An 18,312-nucleotide genomic window follows, 5' to 3' on the forward strand; every position below is an offset into this window, starting at 1 on the left:
CAGGAGAAACAGATCTGATAGCAGCACAGAATTACTGAGAGCTGCACTGCATTATATTCTGTTACAGTTAGGCTATAGATTGTGAATTGTCACCTGCCACCTGAATTTTGTGTTTCTCTTTACGTACATAAAAAAAATCGGCAGAATGCAGGAAATAAAGTGTTTAATGCTCCAATTTTTCATATAATTCAACATTAAAGATTTCTAAAAAGAATAGTGTTAAAATCTCGACTCGTCTCGTGATCCCAATCTTGTCTCGTGGGTTAAGCGTCACACCCCTAATAACTAATGTACATATTAGACACACAGCGTTGCGGGCTAGACAGTGTCACACATGTTACAGTAACTTCTATCACAAGCAGCTCAGCTTTTACTTTTTTATTTTTATTACTTTTTATTTTACACAATCCTATGTATGTATATATGTAATCATACAACCCAAACTGAATGTCTCGAGTAAACACAGTTGTGTATGTTGTCTGTTCCCACAGTTTACTGTAACTTCAAAAAAGAGATGAGCAACTAAATAGTTGTGTATATAATGCTTTGCATGTGATGAACAAACATCTAACACTCAACCATCTCTTTTTCTGTCTTTTGTCACAGATGGTGCTGATTGATCATGAAACTCCACTTGGAAATGTGAAATCTGTTTAATAACTGCTGTTAATTGTTAGTTCACTGTTTTGGTGTGAGTGCCATCTGTGGGCCAACTTGCACTATTTCAGTTCTTCATTCAGTCACTCAGGAGGAACCGCAGAGAGAGATGGAAAAATATTGGTGTAAAAACAGTATTTTGATAAAGTAGATTTTCACTGTGTGAGATTCTTACTCATTTCCTAGTGAGGTGTTCTTCCTATTTAGTGAGTTCATAAATCTACTGTACATCCTTACAGCACAATCCCAGCCTTTCTCGAGAATTTTAAGCACTGATGCCAGAAAGGCTTAACTGGAATTGCTTAGTAACCCTGAAGTTTACATCTGTAGATGAAAAATATTTTGGCGGTTGTCATGTGAGATAAACAAGTTGAAATGAACAAAAAAAATATTCATTGAAGAAGAAATACAGTGTAAGATGTAAGGTAGCTGTGAAATTAGCCTATGCAGCCTGCAATGACTCTATGATATAAAACAAAAGCGACAGTTCTGAATTAAATTATGAAATGGTTTCTTTTAGCCTTACTAAATTTAGGTGCACTGTAAACTTTGAGGTTCAGTGGACAGTTCTTATTGCAACCTACCAGCAACTGTATTAATTGAGATTGGTTTTAAGTAATAAACTAATTTAGACTCAGTTGCAGGAAACAGTGGTGACAGTTGGTCCTATATTTCCAGTATAATGTGTGAAACCAATGATATGCTATTATATTATTATTATGTTATTACAAAATTGCTGTATTATCACAAATATTTTAATAAATTCAGATTACTTTTACTCATCTTTTTTGTTGCAATTATTTATTTACCACTATTTGCCTGTTATTCTGATTGATGTTATTAGTTTAATATTTATAAGGTGCCTAATAAATAACGTAGCAGAAGGCATGAAGCTGATGGCTTAGTGCAGAGGGGGTGAAGACTTCTAGCGGGGCCTTATACAGTGGGCACTTTTTTCACACTTTAATTGTTAGGAAGACAGCGAGGGACAACATAGAACACAAAGAGATAGACATCCCAGCAGCTGAAAGAGATGGGGATGTCACACTGATAAGCATTATTAGTAGAATTAGACTGCAAACCTACAGCGTGTTATGAATAATGACGTTAAGACTTAAAGGAGGCCTAATGACTGGGGGCTTATAACTGTGGACTGACAAAGTACACTGAAGGCAAGCACAGGGTTTTTAACACTGACTTGCATATGTGGTTACCAAATGATTTGCAAAATAGGCTATACCTATACATGTCTCATCGATCAATTATAAGCTCAGCAGATGGATTTATTAAGAGTTTAGCTTTTGAAATAATGCTAAAATCACAGGCTAAATGCTATTATAAAATCCTGTGGTTGGTTCATTTGCTTTCACATCACTAGCACTTGGAAGCGGACCCAGCAGAAATATATTTAATTTTTTGATCTATATGAAGACATCGGTGAGATCGCTTTACAAAATCATCCTTGCTTGCTGCCTACCCTGCTGTTGTTGCCTGTAGGCTATCTGTTGTTATCTTAAGATGGACATGTAGCCAACCAAACCACTTGCTTCAATATGAGCGGTGCTGTATATGATCTGCCTTCTCCATAACATAAGCAGCCAATACACTATGATTATTTCTAAAGCATCTATCAAAAGAATTTTTGTGGAAATAAAAGGAGTAGCCCGTTGCTGAATGAAGTAAGCCAATATAACCTGTGCGTCACGCATAAAGCTCAACAGGACTGTTGTATCCATCCATTTTGCTCTCTCCCTTTTTCACAAAAATGAATTCTGAATAAATAACCTCTACTGAGTGAAAGCCAAGATCAGTTTCATGGACGACGTTCTATTTAACAAATTCCTGATTTTCTGTCCAGTTCATTAATATCTGGCACAGCACAGGCGCACTAGTTTAAGCTCTACTACGTAACTGCACGCACAGCTTGGATGGCCGCACATTTTGGTTAATACACCAAAGTGCACAGGTAACAGACTAGTTGAAATTACTAAGGCAGGCACCGAAATGTCAACAGGACAGATCAGACCAGAACAACCACACAGAACAAGCAGAACAACATAGACCAACTCCACAAGACACAAACAGACAGGACCAAATCTAAATGCAAACACACCGAGAAGACTGGATACAAGACAACAGATAGACAGTTTGCAAACCCACTGTTTTTCCCTGTTCTTACTTTTCAGTTTTTCCGATTCAGTTGAAATAGAATAATGAAAGAACCAGGTTGTTTATTAGAACCTCTAGGCGGGGGTTGTAAAAACTAAATTTATGAGCTATTGAGGGTAATGAAGATGTAGATTGTGGGTGATATTTCTCTTTGGACATGACATTGCAAGTGACCTCTAACACATCACTGGTGGTCATTTGATTAATTGTTGATATTAAAATAATTACTAGAGGACTTTCAATAAAGGTGATGTGCTGACAAATTAATTTTAACATTATCATTAACAGCTTTATGAAGATGTGTTCAGAATTGCGTTTTTGTTAAAAGTATTATTGTTATACAACAACAACAATAAAGGAGTCATGCATCAGTTATGTACTATCTAAGCATGTTGATGCCTTGTTGTAAAGTCTGTGAAATCTTAAATTTATTAGACAAAGATTAAAGCAGACAGATATAACATGATAAACAATGCATTGTTCAGAATCAATCTGCTGTGAAAGTTTTGTCTGTGTAGCAAAAAAACACCAGTTTGAAATTGTTATTTAGGGCACAGCATTGTGAAATGCAGCACACAGGATACTGAACAAAACCATAGCATCAATGCACTACCTGACTGAGCTGTAGTGTGACCTTACTTTTAAGATCAAATGTCAAGTCAAACTGGATACAAGACAACAGATAGACAGGACTGAAAGCCAAAACCCAACATACTATAAAACAGATACTAAACTGATCAAAAAATCTAAACTCGCAGAGAGCAAAACTAATACTCTCTGTTAAATGCAGTAATCAATATTTTTTAAAATGGGTTTCTGAACAATGATATTGTGAGATGTGAGTGAATGCTGTAGAAAACAAACTGGAATGACTGAGAGCTTATGAAGACATCAACATGAGAAGTTTTTTTTCTTCTAAGAAATGGGAGGGCAATCTGAAGAAGTGAGCTCAGGTAAAAGAAAAAAAACTAAATTGGCTAAGCTAAGTTATGTGGTGATGTGGGTTTTGAGGCTTTGATTTGGCTCTGCGTCTGCTTTGAAATACACATACCGGTAGTTTTTTCCACCTCCTTTTAAACTTGCCTGACTTTATTACTATGGAAGTACAGATAAGTCTCAGAGCTTTTCAGATTGTTCATCGCTTCACTGTCAGTAGAAACAGAATTAGTCAAGTAAATAAATGTTTGTGAATGTGTGACCAATCTGGGACTGAGGCAGAGCACAGCGGCTGCACACATACATGTGTATGGCAAACAGCGGGTTTGCAAACCCACTGTTTTTCCCTGTTCTTACTTTTTAGTTTTTCCGATTCAGTTGAAATAGAATAATGAAAGAACCAGGTTGTTTATTAGAACCTCTAGGCGGGGGTTGTAAAAACTAAATTTATGAGCTATTGAGGGTAATGAAGATGTAGATTGTGGGTGATATTTCTCTTTGGACATGACATTGCAAGTGACCTCTAACACATCACTGGTGGTCATTTGATTAATTGTTGATATTAAAATAATTACTAGAGGACTTTCAATAAAGGTGATGTGCTGACAAATTAATTTTAACATTATCATTAACAGCTTTATGAAGATGTGTTCAGAATTGTGTTTTTGTTAAAAGTATTATTGTTATACAACAACAACAATAAAGGAGTCATGCATCAGTTATGTACTATCTAAGCATGTTGATGCCTTGTTGTAAAGTCTGTGAAATCTTAAATTTATTAGACAAAGATTAAAGCAGACAGATATAACATGATAAACAATGCATTGTTCAGAATCAATCTGCTGTGAAAGTTTTGTCTGTGTAGCAAAAAAACACCAGTTTGAAATTGTTATTTAGGGCACAGCATTGTGAAATGCAGCACACAGGATACTGAACAAAACCATAGCATCAATGCACTACCTGACTGAGCTGTAGTGTGACCTTACTTTTAAGATCAAATGTCAAGTCAAATGGGGCATGGAAACTTTGAAGATAATTCCAATTTGGAGGTTTAAATAGTCTTTCTGCACAAGAGATATATTATTAGCAGCAGTAGTTTGTTACATTAAATATGCAAAGTATGTTTGTATAATGATACAACAGGCTGTTCTACATGCTTGTGTATGTAATTAGGATAACTAACTAACAACAGTTTGTCAGCGGTAACTCAATTTCTAAGCAATTGATGTACTGTCCCATATGTCTGTGGATGACCTTTGAGTCCAAGTACATTAGCTTGCATCATGAGGCAACTTCACTCCAGCCATATCTGGTATATTTACAGAGATACAAATACAAACTGTAACAGAGGAAGAGGATATATAAGCTAAGATCTATATTATTTTTATTCAGAAGGTTTGCAACTGCTTTGAACCATATGTTCTTAAATGTCTCATTGTAAAATGTGTGTAAAAGAGTGGTTAACTGACTGGTTAACCCCTGTGTACTGAAAAGAAAAGCAGAAATGTTTACAGTCTCAGATTCATCTCTAAAACTCCACTGAGCCATCACCTGCATCAGCTCAGCCAAACTGAAACATTTCTGGGTTCAAGCAGATATTTTTGAGCAGCAAGCCTCACATCAAGAATGTCTCTTGAAAGTATTTGCAGCAGAAATGTCATGTCAATGATGTAGCAGGCGTTCAAGAGTTATTTTAATTGTAATCATTGTATCTTGCATGTCTTAACCACAAAAACATTTAAAAATACATACAAATGCAACACCCATATGACCACAGAAAGTATACATCACTAAACTGTGTTTTTGCTGTTGGAGGGGATATTACAGAGCATTATAAGATCTCCTCCAACAACAGAAATTACACAAACCCAGTTACAATTCTCTGAACTTTGACCTTTCAGCAAAGAATATTCCTCAGAAGATTATTTCACTGTCGTCATGATAACATCTGCTTCCTAATCTCTTCTTCTTTCAATAGTACAAAGTTGGTAACATTTTACTGCACCAAACTGTGGATTTCACAATCATCATAGTAAAATCCCCTCCAACAGCAGATGTAACACAAACAGTTAATTTTCTGAACTTTGACCTTTCACCATGTGAAGACTTAGGCTTGAACTTTTACCAACATGTTTATTTTCAACAAAAATAGACACCAATTCAATTACAATTTCACCGGAGAGGGTCAGAGATCGATACAAAATAGAATCCCATTCTGTTACCAGTCTTTTGGACCTCCTTTTATAGCTCTGTTTCCAAGTATTATGTAATCTCTTGGCTCTCTTTCCTTCTGCACCTGGTTCCGTGAAAATTCCCAAATATTTAAGTGACTGTCATGGATTCACCATGCTGCTGGACAGCTGAGACATCGCTCTGACTGTATACTGCTCTACCTCTCTGTGGCCTTGGCATGCTTATTGCTGACATCTCAGCCACATCTGGCTTTGTGGACAGGCCTGGTGGGCTGGTGTGTTCTGTGCTGTGTGTTAGAGACAGGGCATCCTTATCGTGCACTGCCTCACTCTACTGCGTGTCCTCCTCTACCTCTGCCCAACAACACACACATCTACTTACATACACAGGTCTTTCAGGCAGTCAGATACAGAGAGGAGGACACACAAACATGCCTGGTGTTAATTGCCAACACCTGGTTCTTATCTATTCACAACAACAAAAAAGGTTACAAAGAGGATAAATTACTGTCACTGCTTGGAAGAAAGACTCACCATGCAGAGAGAGTAACTTTTAAACCTCAAAACATATTAGAACTCATGTGTGTATATATAGTGTTTCTTAATGCTTATATAAAAAGAGGGATTAGAGGGGTTTAAACAAAAGTGGTTTAGACTGCACTATATAATAACTTAATCATATAGCTTAAAATATTAACATGGTAAATATTACACTACAACCAAAACAATTCTTTAACAGGTTAGTTAAACACTGGCATGGCATAATGTTGTCTATCACTGGCACAAAGTTGGTAACATTTTACTGCACTAACTTGGAGAAAACACACTGTACAATCCCCTCCAGCAGCTAAACAGCTGTCCTTTGACCAAACCACTTTCTTAATAGGTTAGTTCACTGCTGCCATGACATCTGCTTCCTCCTGTCATCTGTTTCCTTCTCACCTACTAACGGTGCCTTAAATGGTAACATTTTACTGCACCAACTTGGAGAAATCACACTTTAAAATCCCCTCCAGTGCCACAAATTACACACAACTTTGACCTTTCAGCAAAGAATATTCCTCAGAAGATTATTTCACTGTCGTCATGATAACATCTGCTTCCTAATCTCTTCTTCTTTCAGTAGTACAAAGTTGGTAACATTTTACTGCACCAAACTGTGGATTTCACAATCATCATAGTAAAATCCCCTCCAACAGCAGATGTAACACAAACAGTTAATTTTCTGAACTTTGACCTTTCACCATGTGAAGACTTAGGCTTGAACTTTTACCAACATGTTTATTTTCAACAAAAATAGACACCAATTCAATTACAATTTCACCGGAGAGGGTCAGAGATCGATACAAAATAGAATCCCATTCTGTTACCAGTCTTTTGGACCTCCTTTTATAGCTCTGTTTCCAAGTATTATGTAATCTCTTGGCTCTCTTTCCTTCTGCACCTGGTTCCGTGAAAATTCCCAAATATTTAAGTGACTGTCATGGATTCACCATGCTGCTGGACAGCTGAGACATCGCTCTGACTGTATACTGCTCTACCTCTCTGTGGCCTTGGCATGCTTATTGCTGACATCTCAGCCACATCTGGCTTTGTGGACAGGCCTGGTGGGCTGGTATGTTCTGTGCTGTGTGTTAGAGACAGGGCATCCTTATCGTGCACTGCCTCACTCTACTGCGTGTCCTCCTCTACCTCTGCCCAACAACACACACATCTACTTACATACACAGGTCTTTCAGGCAGTCAGATACAGAGAGGAGGACACACAAACATGCCTGGTGTTAATTGCCCAACACCTGGTTCTTATCTATTCACAACAACAAAAAAGGTTACAAAGAGGATAAATTACTGTCACTGCTTGGAAGAAAGACTCACCATGCAGAGAGAGTAACTTTTAAACCTCAAAACATATTAGAACTCATGTGTGTATATAGTGTTTCTTAATGCTTATATAAAAAGAGGGATTAGAGGGGTTTAAACAAAAGTGGTTTAGACTGCACTATATAATAACTTAATCATATAGCTTAAAATATTAACATGGTAAATATTACACTACAACCAAAACAATTCTTTAACAGGTTAGTTAAACACTGGCATGGCATAATGTTGTCTATCACTGGCACAAAGTTGGTAACATTTTACTGCACTAACTTGGAGAAACACACTGTACAATCCCCTCCAGCAGCTAAACAGCTGTCCTTTGACCAAACCACTTTCTTAATAGGTTAGTTCACTGCTGCCATGACATCTGCTTCCTCCTGTCATCTGTTTCCTTCTCACCTACTAACGGTGCCTTAAATGGTAACATTTTACTGCACCAATTTGGAGAAATCACACTTTAAAATCCCCTCCAGTGCCACAAATTACACACATTTACAGTTCTCTGAACTTTGAACAACCTTTCACCAAATCAATTCCTTAAGGGGTGCGTTCAGCGCTACAATGGTAAGTAGGTAGGTATGTAGGTTTATTGTGACAATATAACAAATTATAGAGTGAAATTGTGTTTTGTAACTCCCTTCTGCTACATAGCAGACAATATACTTCTATACTATACAGAATCGATTGTAAAAAGAAACCCAGAAATAAACTATAATCGATGGAGCAGTGCTGAGGATAAATTAGAGTTTAAAAGTCTGATAGCTTCGGGGGGAAAGCTGCTTTGCAGTCTGGTGGTGCTGCAGCTGAAACTTCTATAACTCTTCCCAGAAGGGTGAACAGACTGTGGCTGGGGTGGGAGACTGTCCTTTAGTATCCTTTGGGCTCTGCATAGGCACCTCACCTCATCTGGCATCTGCTTCCTACTGTCATCTACTATTACTTTATAAAATGTTGAATCATTCAACCAATAGGATGAAAGCCAACTCAAGGTTATGAAAACAAATCTCTCCATGACTCCTTACAGATTTTAACCTGTGTTCTCACTTAACAATGATCTGATTCTCGATTAGACGGGCTTCAGGTTTTTTTAGTTAGTTTTTTATCCATATGTGGAGTTTGTGTTGCCGTTGTGTTGGTCAGTCGGTCAGTTTTTGGTGTTAGTGGACTCCATTTCATTAGTGGCTGTGTGTACAGTTCAGAATCAGTAGGCAAGAGGCTCGGAAGTGCATTTGCAGAGAATCCTACCTGATTTCTTCACAAAGGATGCAGAATAGAGAAAGCAGGCGTGTGGTTCTTTTTTATATGAGGTTACCTAATCATAAATAGGCAATACAAATGTAATTCATTGATAAGTGATTTCATTGAACAACTACATTTAGCCCCTCTAAATAGAGAGCAAAATGTTTTTCACTGCACCAGTGACATCAATGCTCTCACCGTGGTTCATTACACCAGACATGCAAAGTGAGCCATTATGGTTTGTAAGCAGAAATGCTAGCATGTCTCCCAGTGCAACAAAAATCACCTCCTTAGTGACCTTTGCACTTGTTATGACACACCCTCTGAGTACTGCTTCTCCCTCTCCATGTGTGTACGTGGTGAACTTAAGCCCTGGCAAACATTAAAGGACAAGCCTGCTGCTATCATATGTCCATGTGCCAAAAAAAAAGAGAGGCCTTGTGGTGCTGGGGGTGGGTAGAGAATACATTAGCAGGGGGGTTAGTTTCTTTTAAAAGTTCTGTTGCGACTGGCCACATAATCCGGCGTGTTGATTGTGTTGATGGTCTTTAGCCACTCTGCTGGTTGCTTTATTGGAGTGTCGCAATAGTATGGAGCCTGCTCAGCTGGAATATATGAGGCTACGCAAGTCAGACAGCGCAGGTGAGATCGCAGTTGAACTACCTCTTCAGAGAGCATGCCAAAACAATAAATAGAAGAAGCCTTGCAGCAAGGTTTCTACTGATGTGTGACATATACATGTCATAAAAATTTTCATACTGATATATTTAGACTACATGTGTCATGATGTGCTTTAGGCAGAAATGAAGTACTTCCTTTTTGTGTGAAGCAGCTGCACAAGTAGTATGTTCATACAAATAATAGTAAGAAATAAGCAGGAAATCAAGAGAGCTGGCTGGTTTGCTTGTTATAGGATTGACTTAATTGTTGCTTTTATATAGTATTCTCACTTGCTTTGTTTTCAGATAATAAACATTTTGCAAGACACACTTATGTGCATGAGTGAGAACGATGTGGAGTGTTTTTATGACACTGTGAAAGAGCCACATACCCTAACCCTGTCCTGCAGCTCGCCTCAAACAAGTACATATAAAGACTTGATTCTGTAAGCTAGAGAAAGATAAGAAAGATGTCACCTCTGATGGTCTTCATATTATTTCATATTCCTAGAAAAACTCTTCTAATGCTCTTATGTGTGTACGAACAGTATGTAAATAATATGGGGGGTGTGGGGGGAGACGTAGTGAGTAGAAGAGTCCCATCTCCACTCCCCCATGGTGGTCATGCTGATCTCCTGTCAGGTCAGGTGCCACTAGAATTGCAAATACCCTTAACAAAACATGGAACTATCACTTCTTGGAGTATCATCGATTTAAGGTTAAGGTTTTGACTGCCCTCTTGTGGTAAGAAAGGAGAACCATTCTACACTGCTCAGTTTGATAAACAAACATCTTGTGCAACTGAATTCATGAGAGGTTCCCACCTTTGTCATACTGGTCTCACATGACTCGGTAGCTCTTACTCTGACTGAGAAACCATCTGTGTCACCACAACACATGCACAGATCAGTGGATTTGGATCCTTCTCTGCTGTCTGACATCACCACAGAGATCTTAGCAACTCCCCTCAGGCCTTTTTAAATCACGAAACAGACGGAGAGGCAGACAAGCAGCATGGCCTCAGGTCCCCCCCGCCCTGCCTACCAAGTACTTCTCCTTAGCAACAGTCAGCTGACCTGCAGTAGGTATTCAGTGAAGCACACATATGCACACAGATCACAGAGCTGCACGCCTCAGTCGCTCACGCTCACTCCTCCACCTGCCACTCAGGCTTCATGGCTCTCACTATTAACACGTCCACAGAGCAGAAAAAACTCACACAGACTCCTCTGCTCAAGATCTGGGTGCCATGGATGGGCTGCAACTTGAACCGCAGGAGAGGATGTAAGTGTAGTGAAAACCCAGCTCAGCTTGAATAGAAGATACATTATCCATTCTGTCTTGCTAATGTTTGTTAACTCAGTTATTGTTTCAGGAGATGAAGCTTGTGTTTGCTTTAGCAATTTACTCAGTCATGTGTGTTTTATACTGCCTGTGCTGAATCCTCCTCATGTTGCTTCAGGACTGAGCTCAGTCCGGGGAAGCAGGTAGGCAGGCGGCTGTCTGAGAGATATAGGAGTCAGCCACGGGATGACAGCCAGGCTGGACCAAGCCAAGTCCGAGTTGGCTCTCTGTTCAGTGTCTGACGTGGTCCTTTGAGCATTTTGCTGACGCAGCATACTCCATTCATAATCGAACAGCCTGGAGGTTGACACTCTCCCCGTCCCTGTATAGACACACACAGGCCATCCGGGTACTTTAGGGGGTACAGCTAACTGGCAAGCAACCCTGCAGTCTACCTTAGAAATTACTGGCATTTTTTGATCCCAGAGATAAACAAGCATGCAACAAATGGGTCACGACTGGGTAAGAAACACTTTTAAATGATATTCAAAACATGTCAGGTTTGTGAGGAAATTTACAAGCAGCTGATTGATCTTCCAAATCCGAATATCTATCTATACAGTGGTAACTCACTTCTCTGAGTTTTTTTCATTTTCTTCACTATAGCTTCACGTAAATGATTGTGTGTAGTGACACAGTTTGAACCAAAGCCTTTAGAGGTGTCCAGTAAAAATTATGGAGTTATATTGGGGACATTGTTGTATATAGTTGTGCTGATTTGTAACCATCTGCAGGGAAGAGACTGACATTTTAACACTTGGAGATTAGGAGTGCTTTGTTCTTGTTCTTGCCATATGTTGCAGTTCACAGTGCTGCTACAGTTATTTCTAAAATGTGACTACCTGAGAAGGAGAAGCATCTTTTTTTTTGTTTCGTTAGACAGTTTTCTGTGTCAAGACGCGCTGCCAAAGACAGGCAGATAAGCCATGTGACTCACTACACTACAGTTTGCAGACATTTGAGCTGCACCTTGCAGCTCTTATTCTCTGTCTTAATGAAGATTACCTTGGCAGCTACACACACAACACCTGTCCTGCAGCACAAAGCCTCAGAGAGTTGTGCGTTACTCTGATCTGGATTTAAGCATTTAGATAGAAGGCTAATGCGCTGTGCTGAATGATGTTTTACAACACAAACGCATACATTTCCACATCAACAACATTCAGTAACTATTGCTTTATGTTATTGTGTGTTTGCCTTCATCTCAGCCTCTGTGCCTCAGTTCTGTAACTCTCCTACAATGATTGTGATGGTGGGATTGCCAGCCAGAGGGAAGACGTTCATCTCTAAGAAGCTCACTCGCTACCTGAATTGGATCGGAGTGCCGACAAAAAGTCAGTTTTCAAAGTGATTTCATGAATCCTAATCATAAATTGTATAAAAGAGACAAAGAACTGAATGTTTCAATGTTTACAACAGTATGAGCTCATCATACATTGAACACCATAAGCGCTATATTTTTTAACCTTTCTATTTCCCTAATCCAACCAGTGTTTAACGTGGGCCAGTACCGCAGGGAGGCTGTCAAGATCTATAAGAACTTTGAGTTCTTTAAACCGGATAATGAAGAGGCCATGATGATCCGCAAGTAAGAAGGATGATAACTGTCAAAACATTAATGATGTGTATTAGTCATTTGAGTTTTAAGAGATCGGACTTCAGTCATTCTAGTTCCACATTTATCATTCACTCATTTTTTGCTCCTTTGCCTATACGAGTGTAACTTCTCTCTCAGGGCCTGTGCAGCAGCCGCCCTCAAAGACGTAGCTGCCTACTTCACAAAAGAACAGGGACAAGTAGCTGTGAGTAAGAGGACAACTAAAACTGTCCCTCTAATCACAATAAAACACACTGATTAAATGTTTATTTTGTTTTGTACGTGTGTTTTACTCATTTCCTCAGCCAGGTCCCACTGAGATAAAAGGGGCACTCAATTTTACAGATAATTTTACTAGACACACACAAGCCAGTAAAAACGGTTGTATAATGTCTTCTGTGTCACGTGTTTAATCATAAAGTCATCAGAGTTATCTCTTGCATAGCCAGACCTGTGTCTCCACACTGTGCTGAACACGTTATCAATCTGCTATAGGGGGAAAAATATGGCTTGTTTGTATTTCTTTAAACCAATCACAATTGTCTTAGGCAGCACTAAGGCCCTGATGCAGTGAATGGGCCGTTGCAAACTAATGTCGGAAGATGGCTGAAAGGGAGAAGCATTCCTACCTGGCTAATGACTTATACACACAACCTTCTTCCAGTGAGCCAGACTTTCAGGGTTATCACAGTTTGGGCTTGGAGACTGTGAATTTATTAACAGAATGTCTCTAAATTATATATTGTTATTGTATATTGTTAGTCGTGAGTAGTAGTAATAGTGTAAAAGTATGTTGTTTTTCAATATAAAAGGATGTACTGATAACACCTGGGTCCTGTCCCATCCAGGTATTTGATGCTACCAACACCACCAAGGAGAGGAGGGCAATCATTATTAATTTTGCGAAGGAGAGGGGCTACAAAGTGAGTACATATGTAGAAGTTGGAGAATACGCATATTCACTTTGTTGCCGAGAGTTAGATGAGAAGATCATCTCTGTTCATTCAATCTGAAGCTAGAACCAGCAGGTGTTTAGCTTGGCATAAAGACTAGAAGCAGGGGGGAAATGGCAAGCATGGCTCTGTCCAACAAAATCCACCTATAAGCATCTCTAAAGCTCACTTATTCACACGTTAAACAAACAATACATATGATGCGGATGATGAGGCCATGGAAGACTTCCTGCAGCACATTGAGTGTTTATGTATTGTTTGTTTAATCTGTACAACAAACAAAGTGATGAAAACCTCAAATATGGCGTTAAAAGGAAAATAATAATTTGTTTTTTAATGACATCTTGTACGCAGGTGTTCTTTGTTGAATCAATCTGTGATGACCCAGGAATCATTGCAGAGAATATTAAGGTTAGTCAATGATGTGTTTTTTTAAACATAGATGTTTGCAGAGGGTTGGATGTAATGTTCTCAGTTAAATAAAAAAACTGGCTTTCTTTTCCAGCAAGTAAAATTTGGGAGCCCAGATTATGTGGATCGTGACATAGATGAGGCCATGGAAGACTTCCTGCAGCGCATTGAGTGTTACAAGGCTAGCTACATGCCTATAGACGATGACAAGGACAGGTACTGACCCATGATGCTTTTCTGTGTATAAAATAAAAAGGGATGTGGATGGTGGAAAGCACGGTGTCTTTTTCTGACAAATACATTTTGACTTTGGACAGGCAACTCTCCTACATCAAGATCTTCGATGTGGGCAGTAGATACCTTGTGAACCGGGTCCAGGACCACATTCAAAGCAGGATAGTCTACTATCTGATGAACATCCATGTTACACCGAGATCAATCTATCTGAGCCGCCATGGAGAGAGCGAACTCAACCTTTTAGGTCGCATTGGTGGAGATTCAGGCCTCTCCCCTAGAGGACAGAAGGTGAGTAGATTACACTATTCCGACAGAGTTGAATCCTTTTATGCAAACAGCAAATATTAGATACAAAGTAAACACATTTTAAAGTAGGGCTGGGCAATAAAACAATAATGATAATTATTGTGATATAATTTAACAAATAAATGTCCATTAAATGTTTGGTGTAATTAGTTTGAATCACAAAAGATTAAGCACTTATTTTTTTCTATTAAGAGATTTATTTTGTTGAGGAAAATGGACTGAAAAAGATTTTACTTAATTGATGCATGCATGTTTGTTGAAATATGATTTTATTATAATTGTTTTGAATGTTATACCTCAGATTTGGCAAGTGATCCGTTGTTTATCATGGTCTGACCATAAAGAATACTTTAAAACCACTATTAACTGTTTTCTTCAACTATCACTCAGGAGCAGAAATCAGCCTTTAAACCTTAAAGAAATAATGATTTGACATTTAGTTGACGCTTTTATCCAAAGCAACTTACAATAGCTATATATGTCGCACGCCTCTGGAGCAATGAGGGGTAAGTGTCTTGCTCAAGGACACACTGGTGGATGGGTCACATCCAGGGGGATTGAACCCAGGTCTCTTACACCAAGGGCATGTGTCTTATCCATTGCGCCATCACCACCCCATGTTTAGCATGATAATTATCGATATCAAATGATATGAAATGTTTTATCATAATTTTTGGCCATATCGCCAAGCCCTATTTTAAAGCAGTACAATTTCATTCAAAACTGTTTTAAAATTTCCAAATTGCACTCATGGTTTCCAGTATGCCAATGCCTTGGCGGCCTTCATCAAAGGTCAGAATATCAGTGACCTGAAAGTGTGGACGAGCCACATGAAGAGGACCATCCAGACTGCAGAATCTGTGGGAGTCCAGTATGAACAGTGGAAGGCCCTCAACGAGATAGACGCTGTGAGTTTATAAAGTACATTTCTACATCTTAAAACATAATCCCTGAGACAAAGATGCACGTAATGCAAATTTGATATTTCTAGATGATGTTTTCAAATCAATCAGTTGTATGCAGTAGAGTTTGTAGAGTAGAGTATTCACACAATCACCTGTTCTTTTTATGGTGATGTTAATGTTACTTTTTCTCACTAAGGGCGTATGTGAGGAGCTAACCTATGAGGAGATTCAGGAGAATTTCCCAGAAGAATTTGCACTGAGGGATCAGGACAAGTATCGTTATCGTTACCCCAAGGGTGAGGTAAGTGCTGCCCTGAATATACTGTGACTGAACTCATTTATTAACTGCTGAGTAGCGTAATCTATAATAAGAAATTATAATTGATCTATTACAAATTTTAGCTCCAAAATGTTGTAGAGTAGAAGTATAAAGTACCATAAAACGGAAATATTCAAGCAGTACAAGTACCTCAAAATTGAATAAAGATACTTTGTTACTTCTCACTACTGCAAATTAAGTATAATGTTGTAATTAGTGAGCTTTAGATGTGCTGATAGATAGATTTTATGTCACTAAACTAAGATACACTAACAGTCTTTTGGCTGTATCTTCATGTCAAACAGAAAATGATGAGAGAGCTTTTCTCAGCTAACTCTCACCAAGAAAACAAATAGTGTGTGTATTTCCTAAAATGGACAAAGAAGGTGAGATAAAATGAGCAGCCTATGATTGAAAAATTGATGAACTATGAAGGATTTTGTCTCTTGTTCAGTCCTATGAGGACCTTGTCCATCGCCTAGAGCCCGTGATCATGGAGCTGGAAAGGCAGGAAAATGTTCTGGTAGTCTGCCACCAAGCTGTAATGCGCTGCCTGCTGGCCTACTTTCTAGACAAACCTGCAGGTACAGAAATCCGGGCTCAACTGCTGCACAGACTGGCTTCTTTTCTAACTGTAACACCTTGACACAATAGTATCCTATGTGATGTTGTTTCAGTACCACAAAAACTTAAATAATCTTATTTTCCTCCCTCTGAAGATGAGTTGCCTTATCTTAGATGCCCCCTCCACACAGTGCTCAAACTCACACCAATAGCCTATGGTAGGTGGAAAATTCTTGAGTGTATGGCATATGCAGTCTCTGGAAATCTTTCCCTGACAGTCTGGCTTTCTCCTCAATTGTAGGGTGTAAAGTTGAGCCATTTTTCCTCAATATCGAAGCAGTCAACACCCACAGAGAGAGGCCAGTGGTAAGTTTCCACAAGCACACATTTCTCATAATACTTAGCTTTTCCAACTATTGGTTATGTGGTACATTACAGACATCTGATGACATCGAGTAATGTTTTGGAATTTTCATGTATTGATGAAACGAATACATATAGTGGTGAGAAATTAGCAAATATATGGCTGAACTGATCTTTTCCTTGTTATGATTAGAAACAAAGCTTATAGTGGCTAATGTTAGCTGATGTTCGCACACTTTAAAGCAGATGCTGTTTAACAGACATCAGAGAGTAACTTTGCTGGCTTTGTGTATTTGTGCTACTCTTACACAACATTTTAGTATGTCGCAGAGATTACCATGATTAAGTATTTAAAACTAATTAAGTACTTACCCCTTGTGGCCACAGTAGCTGCTGTTCAGCAAAAGTGCCATATGCTTTGTCCCAAATCCATACTACGTACTAATTGTTTGCAGCACGTACGTACTACATCATAATGTATTGTATTTCTTAATATTTATTACTTATTTTTGTTGTCTTTGTTGTCTGGAGCTGCCACCAACCAGACTTTATTGTATTTTTTCTAGCCATGAACAGCTTCTCCATTTCCTGTCTGCATTGCATTGTGAGAGAATAGTGCCCAATAACTCAACAATCACTCAACAATTTACTTTATATTGAATGCATGGTGTCTGGTTTGAGTGTAATTCATTTTGTCATTTTTCCAGTGCGAACACTACTGTATGCTTAGAGTGAGTATGTAGTGTGGATTTTGGACATGCCAAATAGTCTCCCTTTAAGTGGACTCTTAGTATTTCTGTTTCTGTCGCTGCAGAACGTCGACATCAACAGAAACCCAGAGGATGCTCTGCTGACTGTTCCTGAACACATATAAATGCTGTTTTGTGAGCAAAGGACTACCTCATGTGAAACTGGATGTGTAGCTTCACTAAATATTAGAGATGTTCTCCAGTTAAATGTTGATTGTGTGAAGACAGAAGACAGGGGGGCTTTGGAGCAGGAGAAGACAGGATGGTAGAAATGGGAGTACGCTCACCAGCCTATACATTACATGAAAACACCACGACAGGAGCACACGGACTCCCCCTGCCGTGACTGAAAAGGTGTACCCGGAACAGGACACTCTGTTTTCAAAATGCCTGAACTGACTAGAGTTTGCTTTTCTCAACATAATTGTCCCATTGTTTACACATTATTTTGAAAAAATGCACTATGTATTGAGGTTGAGAGGAAGACACTTAAAAGATATAGGGAGGTTGTCATTTGTAACTTGGGCCTACATGCACATGTAACTGTTGTACAGATAACATAATGTGATGTTGATAATCTAATTATGAAGGTAGCAATCAGCACCACGGACAGCACCAAACAACACAACACATTGTGTTGAATAAAATAATGTAAATAAAGTAAAGTCTCAAACATGGTATTGTGTAGAAAATACATTTACATTCCAAGTCAGAGTCATATTGGTGTTTGCTTGGCAGCTATGTTGTGTTGTTAACAAAATGATTTCGCTGTAGACCGATTGTTTCAGCCAATAATGGGTCTTTGTGAAAGAGCACTCAAGGTAAAACTCG

At 38.8% G+C, this 18,312-nt stretch overlaps 1 protein-coding gene across 2 annotated transcripts; it reads left to right on the forward strand.

Moving 5' to 3' along the window:
• Positions 1-9,507: 9,507 nt before the first annotated feature.
• Positions 9,508-18,159, forward strand: pfkfb1 (6-phosphofructo-2-kinase/fructose-2,6-biphosphatase 1). Of its 2 annotated transcripts, none has more exons than XM_038722339.1 (14): positions 9,508-9,716; positions 12,286-12,411; positions 12,569-12,665; positions 12,813-12,879; positions 13,523-13,597; positions 13,982-14,038; positions 14,133-14,254; positions 14,356-14,563; positions 15,343-15,489; positions 15,683-15,787; positions 16,260-16,389; positions 16,525-16,587; positions 16,671-16,735; positions 17,547-18,159. In XM_038722339.1, the coding sequence occupies exons 1-14, from the start codon at positions 9,665-9,667 to the stop codon at positions 17,604-17,606; spliced, it is 1,374 nt and encodes a 457-aa protein (XP_038578267.1). In that variant the 5' UTR covers positions 9,508-9,664; the 3' UTR covers positions 17,607-18,159. The 2 variants fall into 2 exon arrangements, with proteins under 2 accessions (XP_038578267.1, XP_038578266.1); XM_038722338.1 differs by lacking the exon at positions 9,508-9,716 and adding an exon at positions 10,634-11,017.
• Positions 18,160-18,312: the final 153 nt, after the last annotated feature.

The sequence above is a fragment of the Micropterus salmoides genome, unplaced genomic scaffold (genome assembly GCF_014851395.1).
Source record: "Micropterus salmoides isolate LMB-PRFRI ecotype aquatic unplaced genomic scaffold, ASM1485139v1 Ms_hic_scaffold_16, whole genome shotgun sequence".
Lineage (NCBI taxonomy): Eukaryota > Metazoa > Chordata > Actinopteri > Centrarchiformes > Centrarchidae > Micropterus > Micropterus salmoides.